This window comes from Eucalyptus grandis, chromosome 8, assembly GCF_016545825.1.
Source record: "Eucalyptus grandis isolate ANBG69807.140 chromosome 8, ASM1654582v1, whole genome shotgun sequence".
NCBI classification, from domain to species: Eukaryota; Viridiplantae; Streptophyta; class Magnoliopsida; order Myrtales; family Myrtaceae; genus Eucalyptus; species Eucalyptus grandis.
In genome coordinates, this window is record NC_052619.1 from 28985022 (window position 1) to 29004320 (window position 19299).

The 19299-nt window shown below is 40.6% G+C and overlaps 2 protein-coding genes across 3 annotated transcripts; one reads left to right on the forward strand and one right to left on the reverse strand.

Moving 5' to 3' along the window:
• Positions 1-249: 249 nt before the first annotated feature.
• On the forward strand, positions 250-4729 carry LOC120286405 (proteasome subunit beta type-4-like). 2 transcript variants are annotated; one of them, XM_039301181.1, is made up of 8 exons: positions 250-733; positions 828-920; positions 2272-2348; positions 2996-3125; positions 3254-3413; positions 3498-3683; positions 4238-4340; positions 4559-4729. In XM_039301181.1, exons 1-8 carry the CDS (start codon positions 717-719, stop codon positions 4591-4593), a joined length of 801 nt encoding a protein of 266 aa, XP_039157115.1. In that variant the 5' UTR covers positions 250-716; the 3' UTR covers positions 4594-4729. The 2 variants fall into 2 exon arrangements, with proteins under 2 accessions (XP_039157115.1, XP_039157116.1); XM_039301182.1 differs by lacking the exon at positions 4559-4729 and having other exon boundaries at positions 252-733; positions 4238-4351.
• Positions 4730-8135: 3406 nt separating this feature from the next.
• On the reverse strand, positions 8136-11538 carry LOC104457400 (BTB/POZ and TAZ domain-containing protein 4). The gene is given in 7 exon segments (XM_010072351.3): positions 8136-8419; positions 8626-8719; positions 8722-8938; positions 9048-9354; positions 9457-9587; positions 9983-10261; positions 10817-11538. Coding segments are annotated over 6 exon segments (1143 nt in total). The 5' UTR covers positions 10247-10261; positions 10817-11538; the 3' UTR covers positions 8136-8289.
• Between the last annotated feature and the right edge of the window lie 7761 nt (positions 11539-19299).

Consider the following 19299-nt stretch of genomic DNA (forward strand, 5'->3'; position numbering starts at 1 on the left):
AAAATAAATCAAAACATCTTCAGATTGAACAATTCCACGAACTAATTCGTGATCATGTCTACGAAGCATTTCGTCAAACAGGTTCTATGCATTCGACTCATAGGTGAAACGACACATCAACGAACGCGGGCTTGATACTGATCTCATACTAAATCGATTTATGATGTTTGTAATCGACAAATTAATGAGAAGAAAACATCTCGGCCCTAACTCCCTCAGAATAGACCAGAACAGAGCGTTTGGTGTTGCCTTGCTAAAGAAGCTAATCAGCGTCGCCTTGGATGATCGAATCGGAGAAGGAAGCTTGTGCATATTTCGACGACCAAAATCAGGGCCGGCGGAGGAGCTTCAAGCGAGATCTGGCCACTTCGATCTCTCAGCCACAGAAGATAGATGAACAGAGCACGGCGGTCGCGGCCGCGAATACGAGTGGAAGTAGCGGCGGAGGGCGACGGGAGATCGCTGGAAACTGAGAAACTTCTCTACAGAGAGGATTGGAATTCAGCTTTCGAATCTGGCTCTACAGGCTTTTGGTGCTTCTGCATTTTTATGGGCTTAAGCGAAGGGTGAACTGGGCTTGTCTAACCGAGAAACCCTGGCTTGGTGGCTTGAGCAGCGGGCAACCCTCTGCTAATTTACCCAGATCATAGATAAACGCATCAGTGTCTTCCTCGCAGGGTTTTCTACTTCTTCGCCGACCATCTTTGAAGGATTTCATGGATGCAAGAACTCTGTAAGCATCCCTTCGTTCTTGTTCGGCTCCCGATGCTAGATGATGCGTGCGTTTCATATGAAACTGATTGCTATTCGTCTCTTCTTGTTCATAGGAGATGTCCCAAGATGTATGGGAAGGGTTTGAAGGATTATGCGGAACAAGTTCCAGGCTCTCGATCTGGGTCATTGTTCTCTGAAAGAACTCTGTAAGCAATCTTCTCTTTCGTTCGCCCATTCTCGCGGACATATACCATGCTCGTCGCGACGGTGCGCTTATGCATCTAGGGTCTCGGCTCTGGATGTCGGAGGACGACGACGTGTGTTTTCATATGAAATCGATTGCGATTTGTTTGGATGGCTTGCGTGATTTAGGTATCCGTATGTGATGGGCTACCTATGAATGGCTAATTTACTTCCTGGCCTCATTTGCTTAAAGTAAAAAATCCAACTTTATTCTACCCCAAACTTTTTTTGTCAAAAAAATCAGAACTTTAAATTCAATCCTAAACTTTCTCTACAGATTTTTTTTTTTTTTTTTTTGGGTCAAAAAATTGACTTTAGAGGATGAAAGCTAAGGCGTGCATGGAAACGTTTCTAAGAACGTTTCCGGCACACTTTTGTACGGAAAGTGTGCCAGGAACAAAAAAGGAACAGAAACGCGTTTGGTTGCGTTTTGTTCCTTTTTTTTTTGTTTCTGGAACGAAATAGGAATAGAAAAAGAAACAAAAAAAAAGTTGTTTCTCCAGAAAAGAAACACTTCTCGGAAGAACAAAAGAACAAAAACGACTCTTTCTCTCTTCTTCTTCTCTCCTTCTTTTCTTCTTTTTTTTTTTCTTATTTTTCTTTGGCGGTCGCCGGCCTCGGCCATGGCCGGCGACCGCCGTCGCCGACGCTCGGCCTCGCCCGCATCCGGCGAGGCCGAAGCGCCGCCGCCCCGGCGAGGCTCGGCGTCACCGCGCGGGCGAGGCCGGCGTCGCCGGCCCCCGGCGAGGCTCGGGCTCGCGGATCCGGCGAGCTCGAGCCTCGCCTTGGCTGGGCGAGCTCGGGCTCGCCCGGATCCGGCGAGCCCGAGCCTCGCCATGGCCGGGCGAGCTCGAGCTCGCCCGGATCCGGCGAGCCCGAGCTCGCCCGGCCCAAGGCGAGGCCGAGCCTCGCCCAACCACGGCCGAGGCTCGGCCTCGCCGTGGCCGGCGAGCCTCGCCGTGGCGGGCGAGGGCTGCCGGCCCCGTCGGCCGAGTCGCGGAGGCGGTGACCGGCCGAAAAAAGAAAAATAAAAAGAAAGGAAAAAAATAAAAAATAATAAAAAATGTTTAAAAAATTAAAAGAAACAAAAAAATAATAAAATTTAACCAAACGTGTTTCGTTCATTTTTTATTCCCGGACCAAACGTTACCAAACGCGTTCTTTTGTTCAAAAATTGTTCCCCGAATGAAACACTTTTTTTTGTTTGTTCCCAGGAACAAAAAAAAAGCACAGAAATAAATCCATGCGCACCCTAAAGTTCGGATTTTCATATGAAATTGATTGCGATTTGGTTGGATGGCTCGCGTGATTTAGGTATCCGTATGTGACCGGCACGGCTTTGGTCGCACTTGTGTACCGGGATGGGATTCTGATGGCTGCTGACATGGGAGGTTAGCTTCTTTGCTTCATCGGTCTTGCGATTCCCTGATGCTGGTGCGCTTTGATTTGAACAATTTGTTGCTTTCGCTAGGGAGAAATTTTGGCTCTTTTGTCTGTGTTCAGGAATTAGATATCTGTCAAGGCCGTAGAATGATGATCGAGATGTTTGAGTCGAGTTTTGATGAGTTTAAGAAGCTAAAATTTTTGTTGCTTCTTGATATGATTGAGGAATTCAGATTAATTTTTGTTGCTTCACTATACCTTTTGTTCTAGCATGCTATATATATGCTACGAAGCACTTCCGAGAGCCTCCGTGTTGTGTCAGGTGTCGGGTGTCAGTGTCAGTGTCCGTGTCGGTTCTACTTAATATATCTGCTCATTAGGAACATAAGTCTTGACTAGTCCTGCCAGAAGGAAACATTCTACTGCTTCTGTATTTTCTTCCATTTCACTATTTCTGACTATTAAAGTTATCATTACTACATAGCTTTCGAAGTTCTTTGACTTTAGATAGTATAGTGATCTCAAAACTGGTTTCCAATTGTTGGCTGCTTACATGCTCTAGTAACATGGTTATTGAGTCCTACATTATCCTTAACTGTGAGTATGTTAGTTTCCGGCTTATCTTGATGTTCTGATAGTGAGAAATATTTCGCAGGTTCTTATGGATCCACCTTGAGATACAAAACTATTGAGCGAATAAAGCCTATTGGAAAACATTCTCTCCTGGGTGCGAGCGGAGAGATAAGTGATTTTCAGGAGATATTGCGTTACCTTGATGAACTGATGTATGTATCAATTGATCAAGATTACAAGCAGCGATTTCTTTTTTATTGCCGAATATTTATTACCTTGCTTCTCTAACTTTGAGGCTGCTTCCGACAAAGACTGTTGATTTTGGGGTCTGTTGTTGCAGTCTTTACGACAATATGTGGGATGACGGGAATTCCTTGGGGCCCAAAGAGGTGCATAATTATCTGACTCAGCTTATGTATAATAGGCGCAACAAGTTCAATCCATTGTGGAACTCACTAGTTATAGGTGGAGTTAAGAATGGACAGAAATATCTTGGCATGGTAGGCCTCGACCCTTGGTGAGATTCGTTGGACTTTTCAGAATGTTGTCGAATTCTCATTCACTTGGTGTGCAATTTTATCCAGGTTAGCATGATAGGCGTGAGTTTCAAAGAAAACCATGTGGCTACTGGGTTTGGCAATCACCTTGCACGGCCAATTCTTCGTGACGAGTGGAACGAGAACTTGAGTTTTGAAGATGGTGTTAAGCTATTGGAGAAGTGCATGCGCATTCTTCTGTATCGTGATAGATCTGCAGTCAATAAGATTCAGGTTCTAGTTTTATCTGTGTTATTGTTTATGGTTTTCTTCACTTCTCGATGTTTGCATATGCAGCATACTATCAGGTTAGGATGTGATAATATCATATCAGTTGTTGGCATTTTCTTCCTCTTACTCATATAATTGTGTGATTTTGATGAACTGATGCACACTTACGCATCCTTCTTTTGTTGAGGAAAGGATGTCTTATCTGGGACTGAGGGAGAATTACAGTGTATTTTCTTGTGGATAACCCAGTTGCGAAACCAGCCTCCACATATAACTCTGGCCCCTTTTCGATCCGCCATTGCCCAATTTATTCCTCTCTACAATTTTACTTAAGCAGGTCCAACCCACCTGTGGTGCATGATTGTTACCTGGTTGTACAATGATTAGTCATGGATGACCCGTATTGGTTCGTATCCTAAAAATTCTGTGGAGATGTTTCCAGACAGATTTGAAGTCCGCATCTTGAGGAAGATTAATGAGGCTGAATATCAAGTTGTTGTAATATTGCCATTAGCTTTATTTCGAACCATCTAAATCACATGGCGCTTGACTTGCAGATTGTAAAAATCACAGAAGAAGGAACAACAAATTTTCCGCCCTACTCTTTGAAAACCTTCTGGGGCTTTGAATCATATGAAAACCCCACTGCTGGTGAAGAAGGTTTGTGGTGAACTTTGTTCTGCATATTCTTTTATTCGTTTAGACCCTGATCTTGTCATGTTAATCATGTGATCTTACCTTTAGAAAATGTGTTTTTAGATGTTTTGGAGAGGCTTCTTTGGTAAAGAAGCTGTTGATGCTTTATTCGTCTTCACTGTCGATTGCCCCTTACAGATTTGTACTTCAATTCTTATGGATACATCATCTGACCTTTTCAGGGTCTTCTTGGGGGATAATTTTGCAGATGGGCTAATGTAGTTGGGGTAGCTTTTGGTTGGAGCAGAACTTGTGCTAGGTGAGAGAAACGGAGACATTGTTTGTGCAGAAAATGAGTAACAGTGCGTAAGGTACAGTAATCTTTATCGTAGGGGGGAAAAAGAAGAAAAAAAAGTGAGCAGGGGCTGTCGATTTCGTTAGGAACATCTTCCACGCAATTGAATCAGAGTAAGGATTTGATCCCTGGGACATGGGTTCACCATGCTACTGCTGCGCCACTCTCATTTGTTAACATAACATTGGAAAAACATCTTTCGTAACTTTCACCATGTAGTCTGACGTAAAACCCTGCTCTTACCACAGTTATTGGATCGTGCAGGGCATCATTTGAAGATGACCAACTAGAATAAAGTTGGATGAAGTCTGATTTAGATGCAAAATACCCTTGAAGGGTATTCCCCGTTGGTGATCTTGCTGCGGTTATGTATTTCAGCATTCTATCATATCCCATGATCGGATTGCTTTCTTTGTTATCGTTTATAGAATGGAGTTGAACTCAATATTTGGAACTTTATGTCGAGAACTTTGATTTTCTTGTTGTGTTCCTGCCTTGCCTATGTATTTCAGCGTTCTCTCTCATTCAAGCAAGTTTCGGATTGCTTTTCTGTTCGGCTTTGCCTATGGTTTATCGCAGCTTACTGCTACTGCTCGTTAAAATGGGCCTGTTGTGTTTCTGCTTCGCCCATGTATTTCAGCATTCTCTCACATGATCACATCCAAGCAGGTTTGGATTGTTTTTCTGTTAGCATGTATAGAGTGGAGCGTGACACAATTAGAGATGTCAAAATGGATTTTAAACCCATGTATAACTCATTTAAATTATAAATGGATCATATATAAATCACTTACATTTTGAAGAGACTACTTAAATGAATTTAAAAATTGAAAGGTTAAAATAAATGGGTTTTAAATAAGTTGGACTTAGAATTCATTTCCATTCCAAGCCTCATACTCTTTCTTTCCCTCTTTAATTTCATAAAAATATTTTTTTATTAAAATCGAAATTATAATTTTTTTCTTTTTTCCCTCCGTCCTAGGTTGTATATGTGTGGATCATGAACTTGAAATGTGTGTGTGTGTGTGTGTGTGTGTGTGTGTGGCAAAAAGAGATCCGTATAGCAATCTCAGGGACTCGAATTGGATCTACCATCACCATCTCATACATAATATTGTATTCTTCTTTTGTCGTTGGAGAGAGGAATTAGAGAGGTTAAAAGGAGCGTGCATGTGAGAACGAAGGAAAGAACCTATGATGGCTTTGCATACTCTTAAGCTCTCTCCATTGCCAATTGGCCAGAAAAACAACGAGCATGATTTCAGCAACTACAACAAAAGGCCCAAAAATATACAAACGAAAAAGGAGGGGCCCGAGCTAAATCAGGCGTGTTCTGTATGTCTCAAAAGGACCGGACGTCCGAGCTAAACTGGACATGGTGCAATCCTATATAACGTATAAATTTGCCATATTGTTCTTAGGAACAATTATAGAAAGAAGGCTAGTTTGGTGTTTTCGGCTCACCAAGCACCGCACGGGCTATTTCACGATCAATGAACTGTCGAGTTTGTGACGCTAATGACATGATTCGTGAATCCTCCCATACCCAGGTACCCTTCGGAGTGAAGCTTGTGGTTATCGAGTGAAGAGTGAAAACGCGGAGAGGATGAACACAATTGGTCCGTGGGAATGGCGTCAGGACAGTTGGTGCTAGGAGTTCTAGGACGGATAGAAGGAGTATATTGTTTAGGAGCTCTGAAGGCAAGGTTGGCCTCCCGTACACAAACTGGTCAGGAGCTGATGCCGCTCTCCTAATGAAGCCAGGACAGATCGAAACTAGTTGTTGAGTCTAACGAGGGCTGCTGTCTCGCTCGATGGACTATAAGCTCGAGTAAAGCTGAGCATGATACGATCTCGTATAAAATGGTTATTCGTCGTATTGTTCACTGAAACAACTATAAAAGAAAGGCTGGCCTAGCGAATTCTGCTTGCTAAGCGCCACATGGGTTGATCTCAGGCCAAGGAAACTATTGACCCGTGACACTAACATGTCTGCTGTGAGTTTGGGCTAGTATTGCATACGGGTTAGTTAGTAGATCACTTGAAACGTGGTCATTATTCGCCGCATGAGGAGTTTGAGGTCATTGCAAGCAAGGCACAATGTGAAGCATTTATATCAATTGGCATGACGGGCATTCCTGGCTTGATTAATTGGCTCGAGAGACAATCCAGTTGGAGGAGAGGCCATGGTTTCCTACACTATTATTTCAATCTCCCATGGTTTCATACACTATTGTTTCAATCTCGCTCTTCTTCTGCAATTAATTTCAAGAGTTTGGTGTGGGTTGATGCTATTGTTCTGCTCTAGTTTTGCTTTTCAGTTTCATGAGATCTTCTCAATGTCAACAAATAACAGGGTATGCAATAGTTTTGCTTTTCAGTTTCATGAGATCTTCTCAATGTCAACAAAAAACAGGGTATGCAATTTTTATGAAGTGCTTCAACTAAATCAGTCAGTCGACTCAGTCTATGGTCAGGACATATTCCTCTTCTCTCATCAATCAAGAGATTTGCCCGAGAAAATCAAAGTTCTCGATATCAAGTTCCAGATAACGTGTCATGCTCCGCACTGCAAAAGTCGACGGAAAAGCAACCTGAACCCGCTCAGATGTGAGAGGGGGCCGAAATCCGTAGGCAGAGCGGAAGCACATGAAGCATTTCATATGAGCAGCACTATCAACGAGCTGCCATACAACCTAAAACGTTCTCGACTATGAATACGACGCATGACCTTACGTCCCAGGATCGAAACCCGGCTTTGATAGAAAGGTAGTTTCCGACAAGTCACCATCCCCTTTTTTACTTTATATTTCCTCTCTCTCCCTCTCTCTCTCGCATGCCTATGTTTTGCCTATGTTTTGGAGATGAGAGCCTCTGGAGGTAGCTGCTACGTCATCATCAGCAACAAGTCTGAAATCACTTGTCACTGCCCAAGCTTCATGGCAGAAATTGGCATTTGAACTTGGGAGGATTTGTTGTTGGTCTCGTCTCATCCCGCGAAAATGGATGGCGAAGCAGAACTAGATTGAATTCCAACGTAACCAGACCCGAGTTAACTCCGCACCCGATACGCACCGACCAAGCATTCGTGGATGAATGTCCCTCTGTCTGGCTTCAAATGCTTTTAAATTTCAAAATCCCGAAGATGATTCGAGGAATGATGCCTGCTGTGTGATCTGTGTTTCTTATCTCACTACGGACGTTGTCCAGCAGCTGGGCTGATCAGTTTCAGATGTTTAGAAACCTGGACGTGTGGATCAATCCCTAACAGGCACAAACCAAGAATAAGAGAAGAGATTACTATTGGAATTCCTTATATTCAAAGCCCTTACATACATGTATTTAAGATGATGTAAACCTATCACATATGATGAGCACTCACATCGGTGTCAATTTTTTAAGTGTCGACAGATTATTCATTTGTTCAAGTCCAGCTTGCAAGATTCATAAAAGGTCAAGACGTATAAGAGAATGCAATCTATTTTTCTTTCCTTCTGATTCTGTCGATCAAGAGGCATCCAAAACCACCAGATTTGGTGCTGGCTTCTCATTGCATATAAACATTACATATTACACTTGGATTGACATCCCACAGAAACCCGGGATTTGCTCTCCAAATTAACTCCCATATACCGATGTAAAAAACGGCGCTACCCCGATGGTCTTCGTCCTCAAGATCTTTCTCGCAAGTATTCCCCACTTGGTCTTGTCCTTCTTGTTCTGTTGGTTGATCCTGTCCTTGAAGTTCCTACAAAATGGAAAAAAAAACTTCTATTTAGTAAAGACTTTGATTGACATTACAATGTTTTCAATTAGATCGAAAACATGCAAAAGTTCAGAGTGAAATGACACTTTCAGAACCGAGTGAACACAAGGGTTTCTGTAAGCAAAAACGTGTGCCTACATAATTAAGTACAAAATGCAAGAGAAAACCATCGCACAGAAGGAACATACCTGCACAAAGGGACTCGGCAAACGTCTGAATCGGAGCAGAGACGGGAGTGCAGCTCCAACAGCTGCCACATTCGCTTGCAGTGGATGCAACCACCGGAACCCGTAACTTGCAGCCCGCAAAATGGCGGATAAGCAATTCTAGGCCCTTGCAAGCCTCGAAGCTGCACGGCGGCTGGTCCTTCTTGAAGACTTTGTCATGGGGCCCAATCGTTCGACACCCGTCTCTACAAATATGAACTAGAGCTTCCATCGCTTCATATAGTTGCAAATAGATCTTCCTCTCATTCTTCCTTCTGATCCTCTCCTTTGTTTGCTGCAATATTAGATCTCAAATTGATTTTCCTTTCTGTTCTCTTCTCTAATAGAACCAAAAAGTAAGGAAAGGAATGATGTGACGACAGACAATAAGTTCCAATGCTTACGTTTTCTTCGTGAGCGACGCACTCTAGTAGCTCTTTTTCTAGGAAGGGGTGACTCTGCTTCATCGCAGCCCATCCTTCGGTCTCTGACACATCCTTGAAGTTCTTCACAATCATGCGGTGACAGATGAAGCTAAGACGAGGAGCATCACAGAGCAACGCAAGCTGAAAAATGTCAATGACGTTCTCCATGTTAAGTAGACCCTGCTCGAGTTGCTGCTCACAGATCTGCTTGAGCTGAGGAACCACGAACGAGTGTGAGAGCACCAGTAAAGGCACAACCAAGTCAGCCATGTCTTGGTTTTCATAACTGCACATGAAACATAAGCCATGCTTAGCATAGAATTCTGGAAGTAGAAAATCTAAAAAATTTCCACTATCCTTGAAGCGACAGCAAGGGAGATATATTTACCAGGATGAGTACAAGAATCGAACAAAAACACGAATGGCATCATGAGGAACTCCACCAACCGATAATATTTGATAACGACCCTTTTGTTTAGATTTCTTTAGCATGCCTTTCATTACTGGAGAAGCCATGCTCTGCAAAAGAATAGCCAATTGGTAATGAGTTTAAGAAGTACAAAGTCACACCACTTCCCATCATGTGGCCTTAATCATTGAATATATCAAATTTCGTGTGGGAAAAGAATCAGATCCACTCTCGTGACATAATAATTTGACAACTTAAGTAACGATCATGAAAGGGTGAATTATTTTCAGGCCAAAGTTGTTGTGAAAGGTAAAACATCGATTGCACAAAGTTTCATTTCGAATATGAAAATTTCAACTTTCATGATCACAGTAAGAAAGTTCCAGATTGTCAACAGAGAGAGTAGCAAAATTTCAGCATAGCAATGTTGGATGGAAAGCGACTGACTATTTGCAGAAAGATTTTATGGTTTGAATTGAAACAAGGTTGGATTATGATTTCTTACAATTATACAAGCATGTGCATAGACGACACCACCATCGTCAGTGTGAAATTGGACATCTGCTTTATGGCCTTCATCAAAAAGTCGCTCCCAGAGATCGATTGCTGTTGTCGAGATGCAGCAATTGCCTCTTTGAGGCACTCCCTCCGTTTGCAGTCTCTTCCTGGCACATTTGGTCAGGGTCGGACCAGGTAATGGAGGTGCTGCCGGGAGACCAGTCCGTGCAATGATCAATGTATCATTGCTGTTTGTGTCGATCCCTCCCATCTGTTTCTGATTATTCTGCCAAACAAATGGAAACGGACTTAGTTGCAGTTCCTGGTCAAATTCGAGATGCTGTAGTCACTTTACAAAAGCAAATGGCAAAACACGCAACAAACATTCACCTCGGGTAAGTAAGCATGTGATCGCGGGAAACTGTACCTAACATTCAAATTTCTAACCCGAGCACCGACAAGAAAGGCTTGTTAATGGAAATTGGTAATTGGCAGATCTTATTGCCAATTCATTAATGAATAGAATCTGTTGTCTACCATCAAACCAAGATTGATGATATAGAGGAGAAACATCTGAGGTAGACATCAGAAAAAGATCATGGAGGAGCTAATAATTGCAGAACCAAGTAAGGATTCTCTCAAAATGATCATATTGCTAATGACTAAGCCCAATTAAGCCATAGATTGTGCAAATCTGACCAAATGTTTTTCAGGTTTAAGAGGATCAGAACAGTCACTTCCATAATTCTCACAAGATTTTTGACTGCTCAATGAATCTTATCATCACAAGAAAAACTTCAACAGAAAAGACCCGGTTGCGGAGGACGAAAGAATCACATACCTCCAATTTCCGATCCGGAGATACCCGGAGAAGAAACAAAAAAACCCGGATACGATGCAAGAACAGATTCGACTCGATCCGATCCAAATTTGATCCTGTCCGAACCTCGGACACTTTCTGCTTCTTTAAATCTCTGGAAGCCGGCGCAAATCGGGTCTCCTCTCCAACAAAACTGTAGGAACGGAACCAATGCCGAAGGCAATACAGAATATTTATCCGCAGGAGGAGGAGGAAAAGCGACAGCTTCTCTGCCAAGAAACACCCTCTGGGCAATCCCCTCGAATATGAGTCAAGAACCGATCCGCGAGATGCAAAGGCGTCAACTTCCGTTGCGCAGTTTCAATTATTGTCTTGAAATCAACAACCCAATAGAGAGACGGAGGCAGAGACACGGAGAGGAAGGCTCGCTCGACCCAACCGGAATTCCTCGAACCACGCTTCGACCAGCTTATATAGAAAGGACGACGTCCATTGTCGACGTCGCCCGTTTCCTTATCTGTCAGTCTTTGTTCGCACTCTCTCTCCTCTCTCTCTCCTCCTCCCTCCTCTCTCTCTCTCTCTCTCTCTCTCTCTCTCCACTCTGTCAGGCAACAAGCAAGAAACCCGCACGCGCATCGGCAGGTCAGAGCAGAGAGAGAGGAGAAGGAGAAGGAGAAGGAAGGAGGAAGAAGATCAGGCTGCTGATTCAGACGCACGTCAGGGAATTTGATACAGGCAGGAAGGAAGGGATCAAGAAACCGGTTCTTTCCTAAATTATCATTTTTTATCTTTTCTTTTTCGGGGTCGATCCCGCTTTTCGCTGCACGCGTTCTCGGGATCTACCAACGGCCGCCAACCGACTATCCCCGCTCGATCGCAAGGGATCCTCCCGTGGTTCTCGTGCTCCCCTAGATTACTCACCATTTTCTTCTTTAATAATAACCAAAAATGTTAAAAAATAGTCAAAGCTATCAAAAATCTAAAACTTTATCTACAGCAACAAACTTATCCTAAATTACTTTTGTGATATCAAAATTATTTTTATTACATGAAAATTTCCCAAATTTATATTCGTATGACGTATTTACCTCAAAATTTTTAAATCACAAAAAAAAAGTTTGAGGTTTTTTATGTTATAAAAAAGTTTGTAATAAATATACCACATGTATAGCTCGGACATAAGATTGTTTGCTTGAACCATATCTAGTTCATAATGGTTGAATTTCATATCTTGACTTGGAGGGTCAATCACGAATAAATTTAGAGTTTTTGATATTATAAAAAAAATTGGCATAAATGTATTACGGTAGGTAAAATTTGTAGGTTTTGTGACTTTAAAAAAAAAAGATGAAGAGACCAAACCCGAAAATGGGAAAAAAAAAAAGGAAACGCGATGAAGGATAACGACAAATTTTCCTGTGGGACCCATGAAGTGGAGAGACGCCAGCTAAGCTGAGGTTGTGTGGTTCTCTACGTGCGTTTGGCCCGACCGGGACCCGCCCAACGTCACCTTCGCAGCAGCGGGGTGAATTGACCGGTTTGCGGCCAGATATTTTTTAGTGTACTTGGGAGGAAAAAGGTGACAAATTTTTAGCTGGAGGCCATATATATGGATAGTTTCTTTCGATCGGGACATGCACGGTCGCAAATGGGCAGGACAACAACTTGATTTGTGACAAAAAAATTTAGCGGACGGGAATGCATGCGCACTTCATGACACCCATGATTTTCAATCTTGTCAAATAAAATTATGGGTGATTGACTTTATAGTGGAAAGCAAATTTCAGGATGAATCGATCCCTATCACAAAACCAGAAATTTGACAAAGTTGAGTTGATTTCCAAATCATGAAGCTAAGAATCGGCTCATCCAATCCTAAAATCACACCTATCAATCCAATGTAGGTCAATCCCGAAATTGGTGATTTCTTCCTCTCTTTTTTCCTTGGTTTCCTCTATTTTCTATAAGTGGAATGTTTTTCAACATTAAAAGAAAAAATAATTTACTAATTAGGATTTGCTTCAAAATAAAAAAAATAAAAAAAAAATTAAGAAATCTTGGTCAGTCTAGTTTGTCCAGCAATAAATCGAGAATCATATTGGTTACTCTCTATTTCAAGGAAATCACCCAAAACTAGTCAGTTCAATTCGGTCTAATGCGATTTGGTTACAAGGTTAGATTGTGATTGATGTGCAACCCTAATCAAAAGACTTTTTAGTGTACTAGGAGTGAAAATGTGACAATTTTGGCTGGCCACATATTTAGAGAGTTTCTTTCAATTGAGACATGTACAATTGTGAGTGGGCAGGACAACAACTTGATTCGTGACAAAGAAAGTTAGCGGACGATAATGCATGCACGCTTTACGACATCCATGACTTTCAAACCCTCCAATCAAAATTAGGGAATGATCGGTTTTGATATGGGAACTAGTTTTCAGGGTGGATTGGTCCCACGTTGGAATCTAAAATGAGATTGGGTAAAATTAGTTTCTAACTTGAAATCAAGAATTGACCCACCTAATCCTAGAATTGCATTGATTGGTCGAATCTAGTTTCAAGGTCAATCTTGGAATCGGTGATTCCTTACTTTTTATTTTTCTTTGGTTTCCTCTATTTTCTACAAGTGGAATTTTTTCAACATTAAAAGAAAAATAATTTACTAATTAGGATTTGCATTAGAATAAAAAAAGAAAAAGAAAAAAAAATCTTGGCCAGTCTAGTTTGTCCAGCAATGAAGCGAGAATCAAATTGGTTATTCCTTGTTCCAAGGAAACCACCCAGAACTAGCTAATTCAATTCGATCTAATCTGATCCGGTTACTAGGTTGGATTGGGACTGATGCACACCCCTAATTAGAAGCATGATTGGAGGGAGTTTTCACTAGTACTGTAGATCAAATATTTGACTCTAAAGCTAAGAAAGAACACCTAGATAAGCTCCATACCTCCATGAAAATCACTTCCAAAGCCAATACAACTTATAATCTCAAAGATTTTCTTTACAAAAACAAGAAAATTACAACATACCCTTCTAAAAGAGAGGTAATCCGCACTCAAATGAGGGATGAACTGTTATTAAATAAAGAAAATTACAAAGCAAAAGGGAGGGTTAACCAGACGACACAATAATCAAGCCAACCATGATTTGATTGCTATACTCTTTAAGTGATTAAGAAACTTACAAGACGAAGAAGTGATCTTAAAGTGATATACAATGTAAGGTGAAGTATTAATGAAAACTTTCTCCAATCATGCTTCTATTTAGGGGTATGTCTGTTCGCTATATATATAATGTTCACTTGTGTAACAATTCAAAGGTCTTATTGTGGGTCGCATGAGATTATGGTGCACCTCATGAGGCGAAAAGCATCTAAGCTGGCGTGTTTCAGCCGGCAAGTCTTCACGGGGATCCAAGCTAGTTCCTCTTTCCCCCGTAAGGAAGGTGTGGACGGGAGAACAAATAGGGCCGGTATATTTTTATCGAGACCCCGAACCCGGGCATCTACCCATACTTTCTTGGTGGTCAGAGCCTTTTAAGAACCTGCTCAGATCCAATATAAGAGATTTAATGTTCACTTGTGCAACAATTCAAAGGTTTTATTGTGGGTCGCATGAGATTATGGTGCACCTTATGAGGCGAAAAGCATCTAAGCTGAGGTTGTCTGGTTTTCTGTACGTGCATTTGTCTCGACCGGGACCCACCACCAACACCACCTTCGCAGCGTTGGGGTGAATTAACCGGTTTCACCGGTTTGCCGCCGGATATTTTTTTGGCGTGCTTGGGAGTGGAAAAAGGTGACCAAATTTTAGCTGAGGCCATGTATAAACAGGCAGCATCTTTCGATCGAGACATGAACGGTCGTGAATGGGCAGGACGACAACTTGGTTCGCGACCAGAAAATTAGCGGACGGTAACCTTCTATGCATGCGCGCTTTAAAACATATACAATCAGAAGTTTGCATGAGCACGGCATCTAAAAAGTAGGGGCAATCGGGTCTAGCCTCTTAAATGGACCGACTTCCACTGTAAACCCTAAAATCATGAATTAAATCATCTCTAGTTTGAGTTTGGTTCTGGAATTGCTGATTTCTTCTTCTTCTTCTTCTTCTTCTTTCATTTCTTCTATCTCTACAAGTGAAAGCTTTCCAAAACAATTATTTACTCATCAAGGCTTGCTTTGAAATTAAAAAAAAAAAAATCTTGAGATGTCCAGTCTATCCAATTATTTTCAATTCCAATTTTTTAAAATCAGTAACCGAGCTAGTCCTCTAAGAACCACCCAGAACCAATCAGTTCGATATGATTCTTGGATGAGAACAAGACCAATGCACACCTCTTGATTTGACAAAGTTTTCACTAATTAGGAGTGGAAGCAAATAAAACTTGATCAAATTTACCATATAAATATATATATATATATATATATATATATATATCTGTGTGTATGTATGTATGTAAAAGATTTTATGTTTACGAGTGCAACAATATAAAAGTCTTATCTTCTGTAGGGCCCTAGCCTGGTGTTTGCTGTTTAGATACTCTTCATCTACACGGCTGCTTCCTTGACAATTCTTCACTTTTGTCGTTGCTAGATGTGTGCGTAAATTGTGGTTCATCTGGCCTCTGGTGGCCTCCCGCTGTTTTTTTTTTTTTTTTTTTTTTTTTTTTTTTTTTTTTGCCTTATTTGGCTGTTTTGCTTTCTTAGGCCCGCTCTTGCGGTCTCTTTTGTATTCGGCTCCTTTCCACTCACTCTGACTTGTTGTCTTGTTCTGAAGTTTTTTGTAGCGGATCTTTTGCAATTATTGGTTAAAGCTTAATATCCTTACCCTTCACCAAATATATATAAGTCTTACTGTGGATCACACGAGATTATGGTGGACCTTATTAGGCAAAAAGCATATAAGCATATCTTTCAGAAATGTTTAACGTGAGATTCTCTCTAGCTTGTCGGTGCATGTGCGGTTCGTCCGAGATACGTCCACCACTCCCACCAGTAAACAACGAAATGGCAGTCAAGGCCAATTAAGGGATTCGAAGAGAGAATAAAAATTAGAAAATTAGAAAAGGCAGAGGAGCACGTGTTTCTTATGTTATTTCAGCGATGCAATCATGAATGGAATTGCATTTGTTTTTCTAGCTCTTCGGGCCATGTAGGGTCCCATGTCCGTCGATCTACCTTGCAACCATGCATGGATTAGGTGCAATGAATAATTTCTTTTTTCCCTTTACTACGCATACTTTCTCTAATTGATTAGTTTAACCAAACGTCACTGATGGTTCGGTATACTATCTCATTCATTCATGTAAAAATAAGGGTGATATTCGAGAAAGGCATGGATGGAAAAATGGGATTTGTGGGGACACCAATAGGGACTTTTTCTAGGGTAGAAAACCTTCTTCGTTCATGAACTTACATCCTAAAGTTGAAAAAGCAAATAGCTTTCTTAAGTCTTAATACAAATAATAAGCAAAAATAGGAAAATAGAACAATGAGCACGATTTCCGTTAGGTTGGATTCTACGGTACTTCCATTTTCTTGGCAGCTCTTTCGGATAAGGATTCTCTAAATTTAGATTGTAAATTCATATCCTACATTTATTCTCCTTCTAGATGACTTTTCGTTAGCTTATCAACGGTTGATATTATTTCCCTAATTTCCGCTTTCTCCTTTTATAGCTTTCCTTTCATCTCTTTCCACTGTTTTCCTTTCTACATCACACAATCCACTAGCAAAGGCCAATACAAACAAACCCTAGCTGTCACCGTACTCCTCTGGCTGCCAAGACCCATCCGCCTCCCACCCGCCGCCATCGTGGACATAGTTCGTGGAGATCGAAAGAGCACGTTGATGTTGATAACTCTTTATAAATTTTTTGGCCATTGCTGGCCATGACAACCACCGGAGGAAGAAAGAAAAATAAATAAATAAAAATGAAAAGAAAATTCAAAAAAATTAAAAATGCATATAAAAAAATTTGTCAGAATCAATAATTACTAGTCAAAATGTATAGAAAAGGCTAGATTAACAATTTATCAAAATATTTAGGACCGAATTAATCAAATTAAAATATTTGGAACTTAAATGACAAGGTCTAATATGTTTAATATTTGTTTAGTAATTTTCTTTTTCTTGATGGAGTGCATTGTTCCTGGGGGGACCGATAATTCGAACACCTCAGCATGTTGCCCAAAAAGGAAAAGAAAGAAAAAAAGAAGAAGAAAGAAAAGCCAAAAAGCACGAGGATGAAATCATGTCCACGTTACCTCCGCGTTGGTCCCCAGCATTTCAGTACTTCCCCCGAACTTCCGTCCTTACACCATTATAAATATAATCAACGTGACTTATCGGCCTACAAAAGTATACATATAATATATATAAATATTAATAAAAACACAAATTGACTTATAGCAACACCTAATACTCGAAGTTGAAGACTAGGTCTAGTTCCATACGATCGATCGAAACTGATATTGTCATATCACGATTGTCATCTCCCTTCCTTTCACATCATTCCCCTCCGCTTAACTTTGCTCGCTGCCTCGATAACATCTACCAAGCAAATCTTTTAAAAGTAGTACAAGTCTCGTTCTTTAATGAATCTCACTTGATAGAGAATAATCATCTCGAATATCCAAAAGAATATTCGCTACCGAATTAAAACGATTCAACTTGATTCGGGCGGGTCAACTTTCGAAATGAGCTTTTATGTACTATTTAAGATGACAAGTTGAGGTGATAATCATATAAGTGAGTAAGTAAGCTTATACATTGAGCCCCAAGTCCTCTCCTCTCCCATTCATTGTGAGAATTGGAGTGTCATATGAAGCGTCGGATTAATGTGAAATTTTACAATGTTGTATTTATTTATCTATATCTGATAAGATAATCATGTTTTAATAAAATGACATTTTATCAATTAAAAAAAGCATTACAATCGTCTCAAATCAAAGACATGAGTTGAAGAAACCCACCGAGTTCTCATTTCATGGATGAGGTTGTCTGAGGGGGCAAGTAGATATTTCGGTTCAGAAATCCATGCCCAGATTGGGTTGCTATGCATACGAAGAGGAAGAGGGCCCTACCTTACTAGATATTCTCACTAGCGATGCTTGGGAATATTCCTAAAAGAAATTCACCAACATATTTTTCTTTTTGGGTCAGAAAATAAACTATATCATTCACTAAGAAAATATAGTAGAACCTGATAAATAGGCATTAATACATAAGAACTCTCAAAGTGCTTGAAGAGGGGACAAAACCCAATTCAAACTAAAGAGAATTTATTTTAAAGGAAAATGATACCTAATCCCACATGCTCTTTAGGTAATCAAAGCATGGAAATTGTGGAGCACCTGTTTTTGTTGTGTCCTTGGACAAAGGAAATTTGGTCAATCCTATGTTAAAGGTATACACGATAACTATTCTATTTTTGTTCAAGAATTATTTTTCTATTCTAGACTTGTTTTTATAATAAAAATTCGTTTGGTAAAACTATTTCATTTTTCTATTTCTAGAGTAGAATTTCTACTCCAAAATAAGTTTGAAACATAAATCAAAAGCAAAAACTTTTTACTTTTAAATTTCTAGAACAGAAATGAGAAATAAAAATTATTCTTATCGTTTGTTTTTGCTATTAGTTGGTTGTTCATTCATCGTTGCCGGCCGATGTTCGGTCGCCAGTCGCCACCATTGGTTGCCAATCGTCGCCACCACTGCTGTCGCCGCTACTCGTCAATCACCACCGTCGCTGGAAATGAGAAATTTTGTGTCGTTATCAAATAGATTTCTATTTCAGGAATAAAAAAATTTATGTCGCTATCAAATGCTTATTTTTCTTAGAAACTCATCCAAAATAGAAATAGAATTTTTTTTTTTCTACAAATCAATTTGACCTGAATGATTATCATTCGCACCCTAAATGTCCACATCTCAAGTTAGGGCCTTACTCAAGTTAAAGATTGCTTTGGGATTCTGAAAGGAAAGTCGAGCAACTCATTAAATCTAGAGTTGGTTGCTGCAACATCGTGGAATATATGGAAGGCATGCAACCAAGCCATCTTTAAGAACATAACTCGACACAATCAACCTTATCGACTCTATTTTGCCTAGGTTGAAGAGTTTTAACAGATGGAACCGCAAATCGAGCAGATTTAGGAACAAGGACAATGATTTTTCATGGACTTGGACGAAGCTTATAAGATAAATATAGATGGAGCGTACGAACCTGGAGCAGCTCATACAATGGCAGTGCCATCTACGTTGATGGCCGAGTCTCTCACTCTATTAGAAGAGCTTACTCACTCCTTTCCCAAAAGGCATGAAGCCCTTGTACTTGAGTCTATAGTTAGGACTTAGGCAACACCTTGGAGAGTTCAGATTAGCTTAGTTGGGAAACTCATATATATATATATATATCTTGAAATGCAAAGATATGTTATTGTCCTATTCTAATATCCAGATTATTCATTGCTTTAAAGAAACCAACTTTGGAGCAGGCTGGG

Excerpts from the sequence above, each read along its gene's own strand:
- LOC120286405 (XM_039301181.1), top strand. Across the intron at positions 2,349-2,995 it reads GATGGCTGCTGACATGGGAG|GTTCTTATGGATCCACCTTG; the intron begins GTTAGCTTCTTT and ends AATATTTCGCAG. Across the intron at positions 4,341-4,558 it reads CCCCACTGCTGGTGAAGAAG|GGTCTTCTTGGGGGATAATT; the intron begins GTTTGTGGTGAA and ends TGACCTTTTCAG.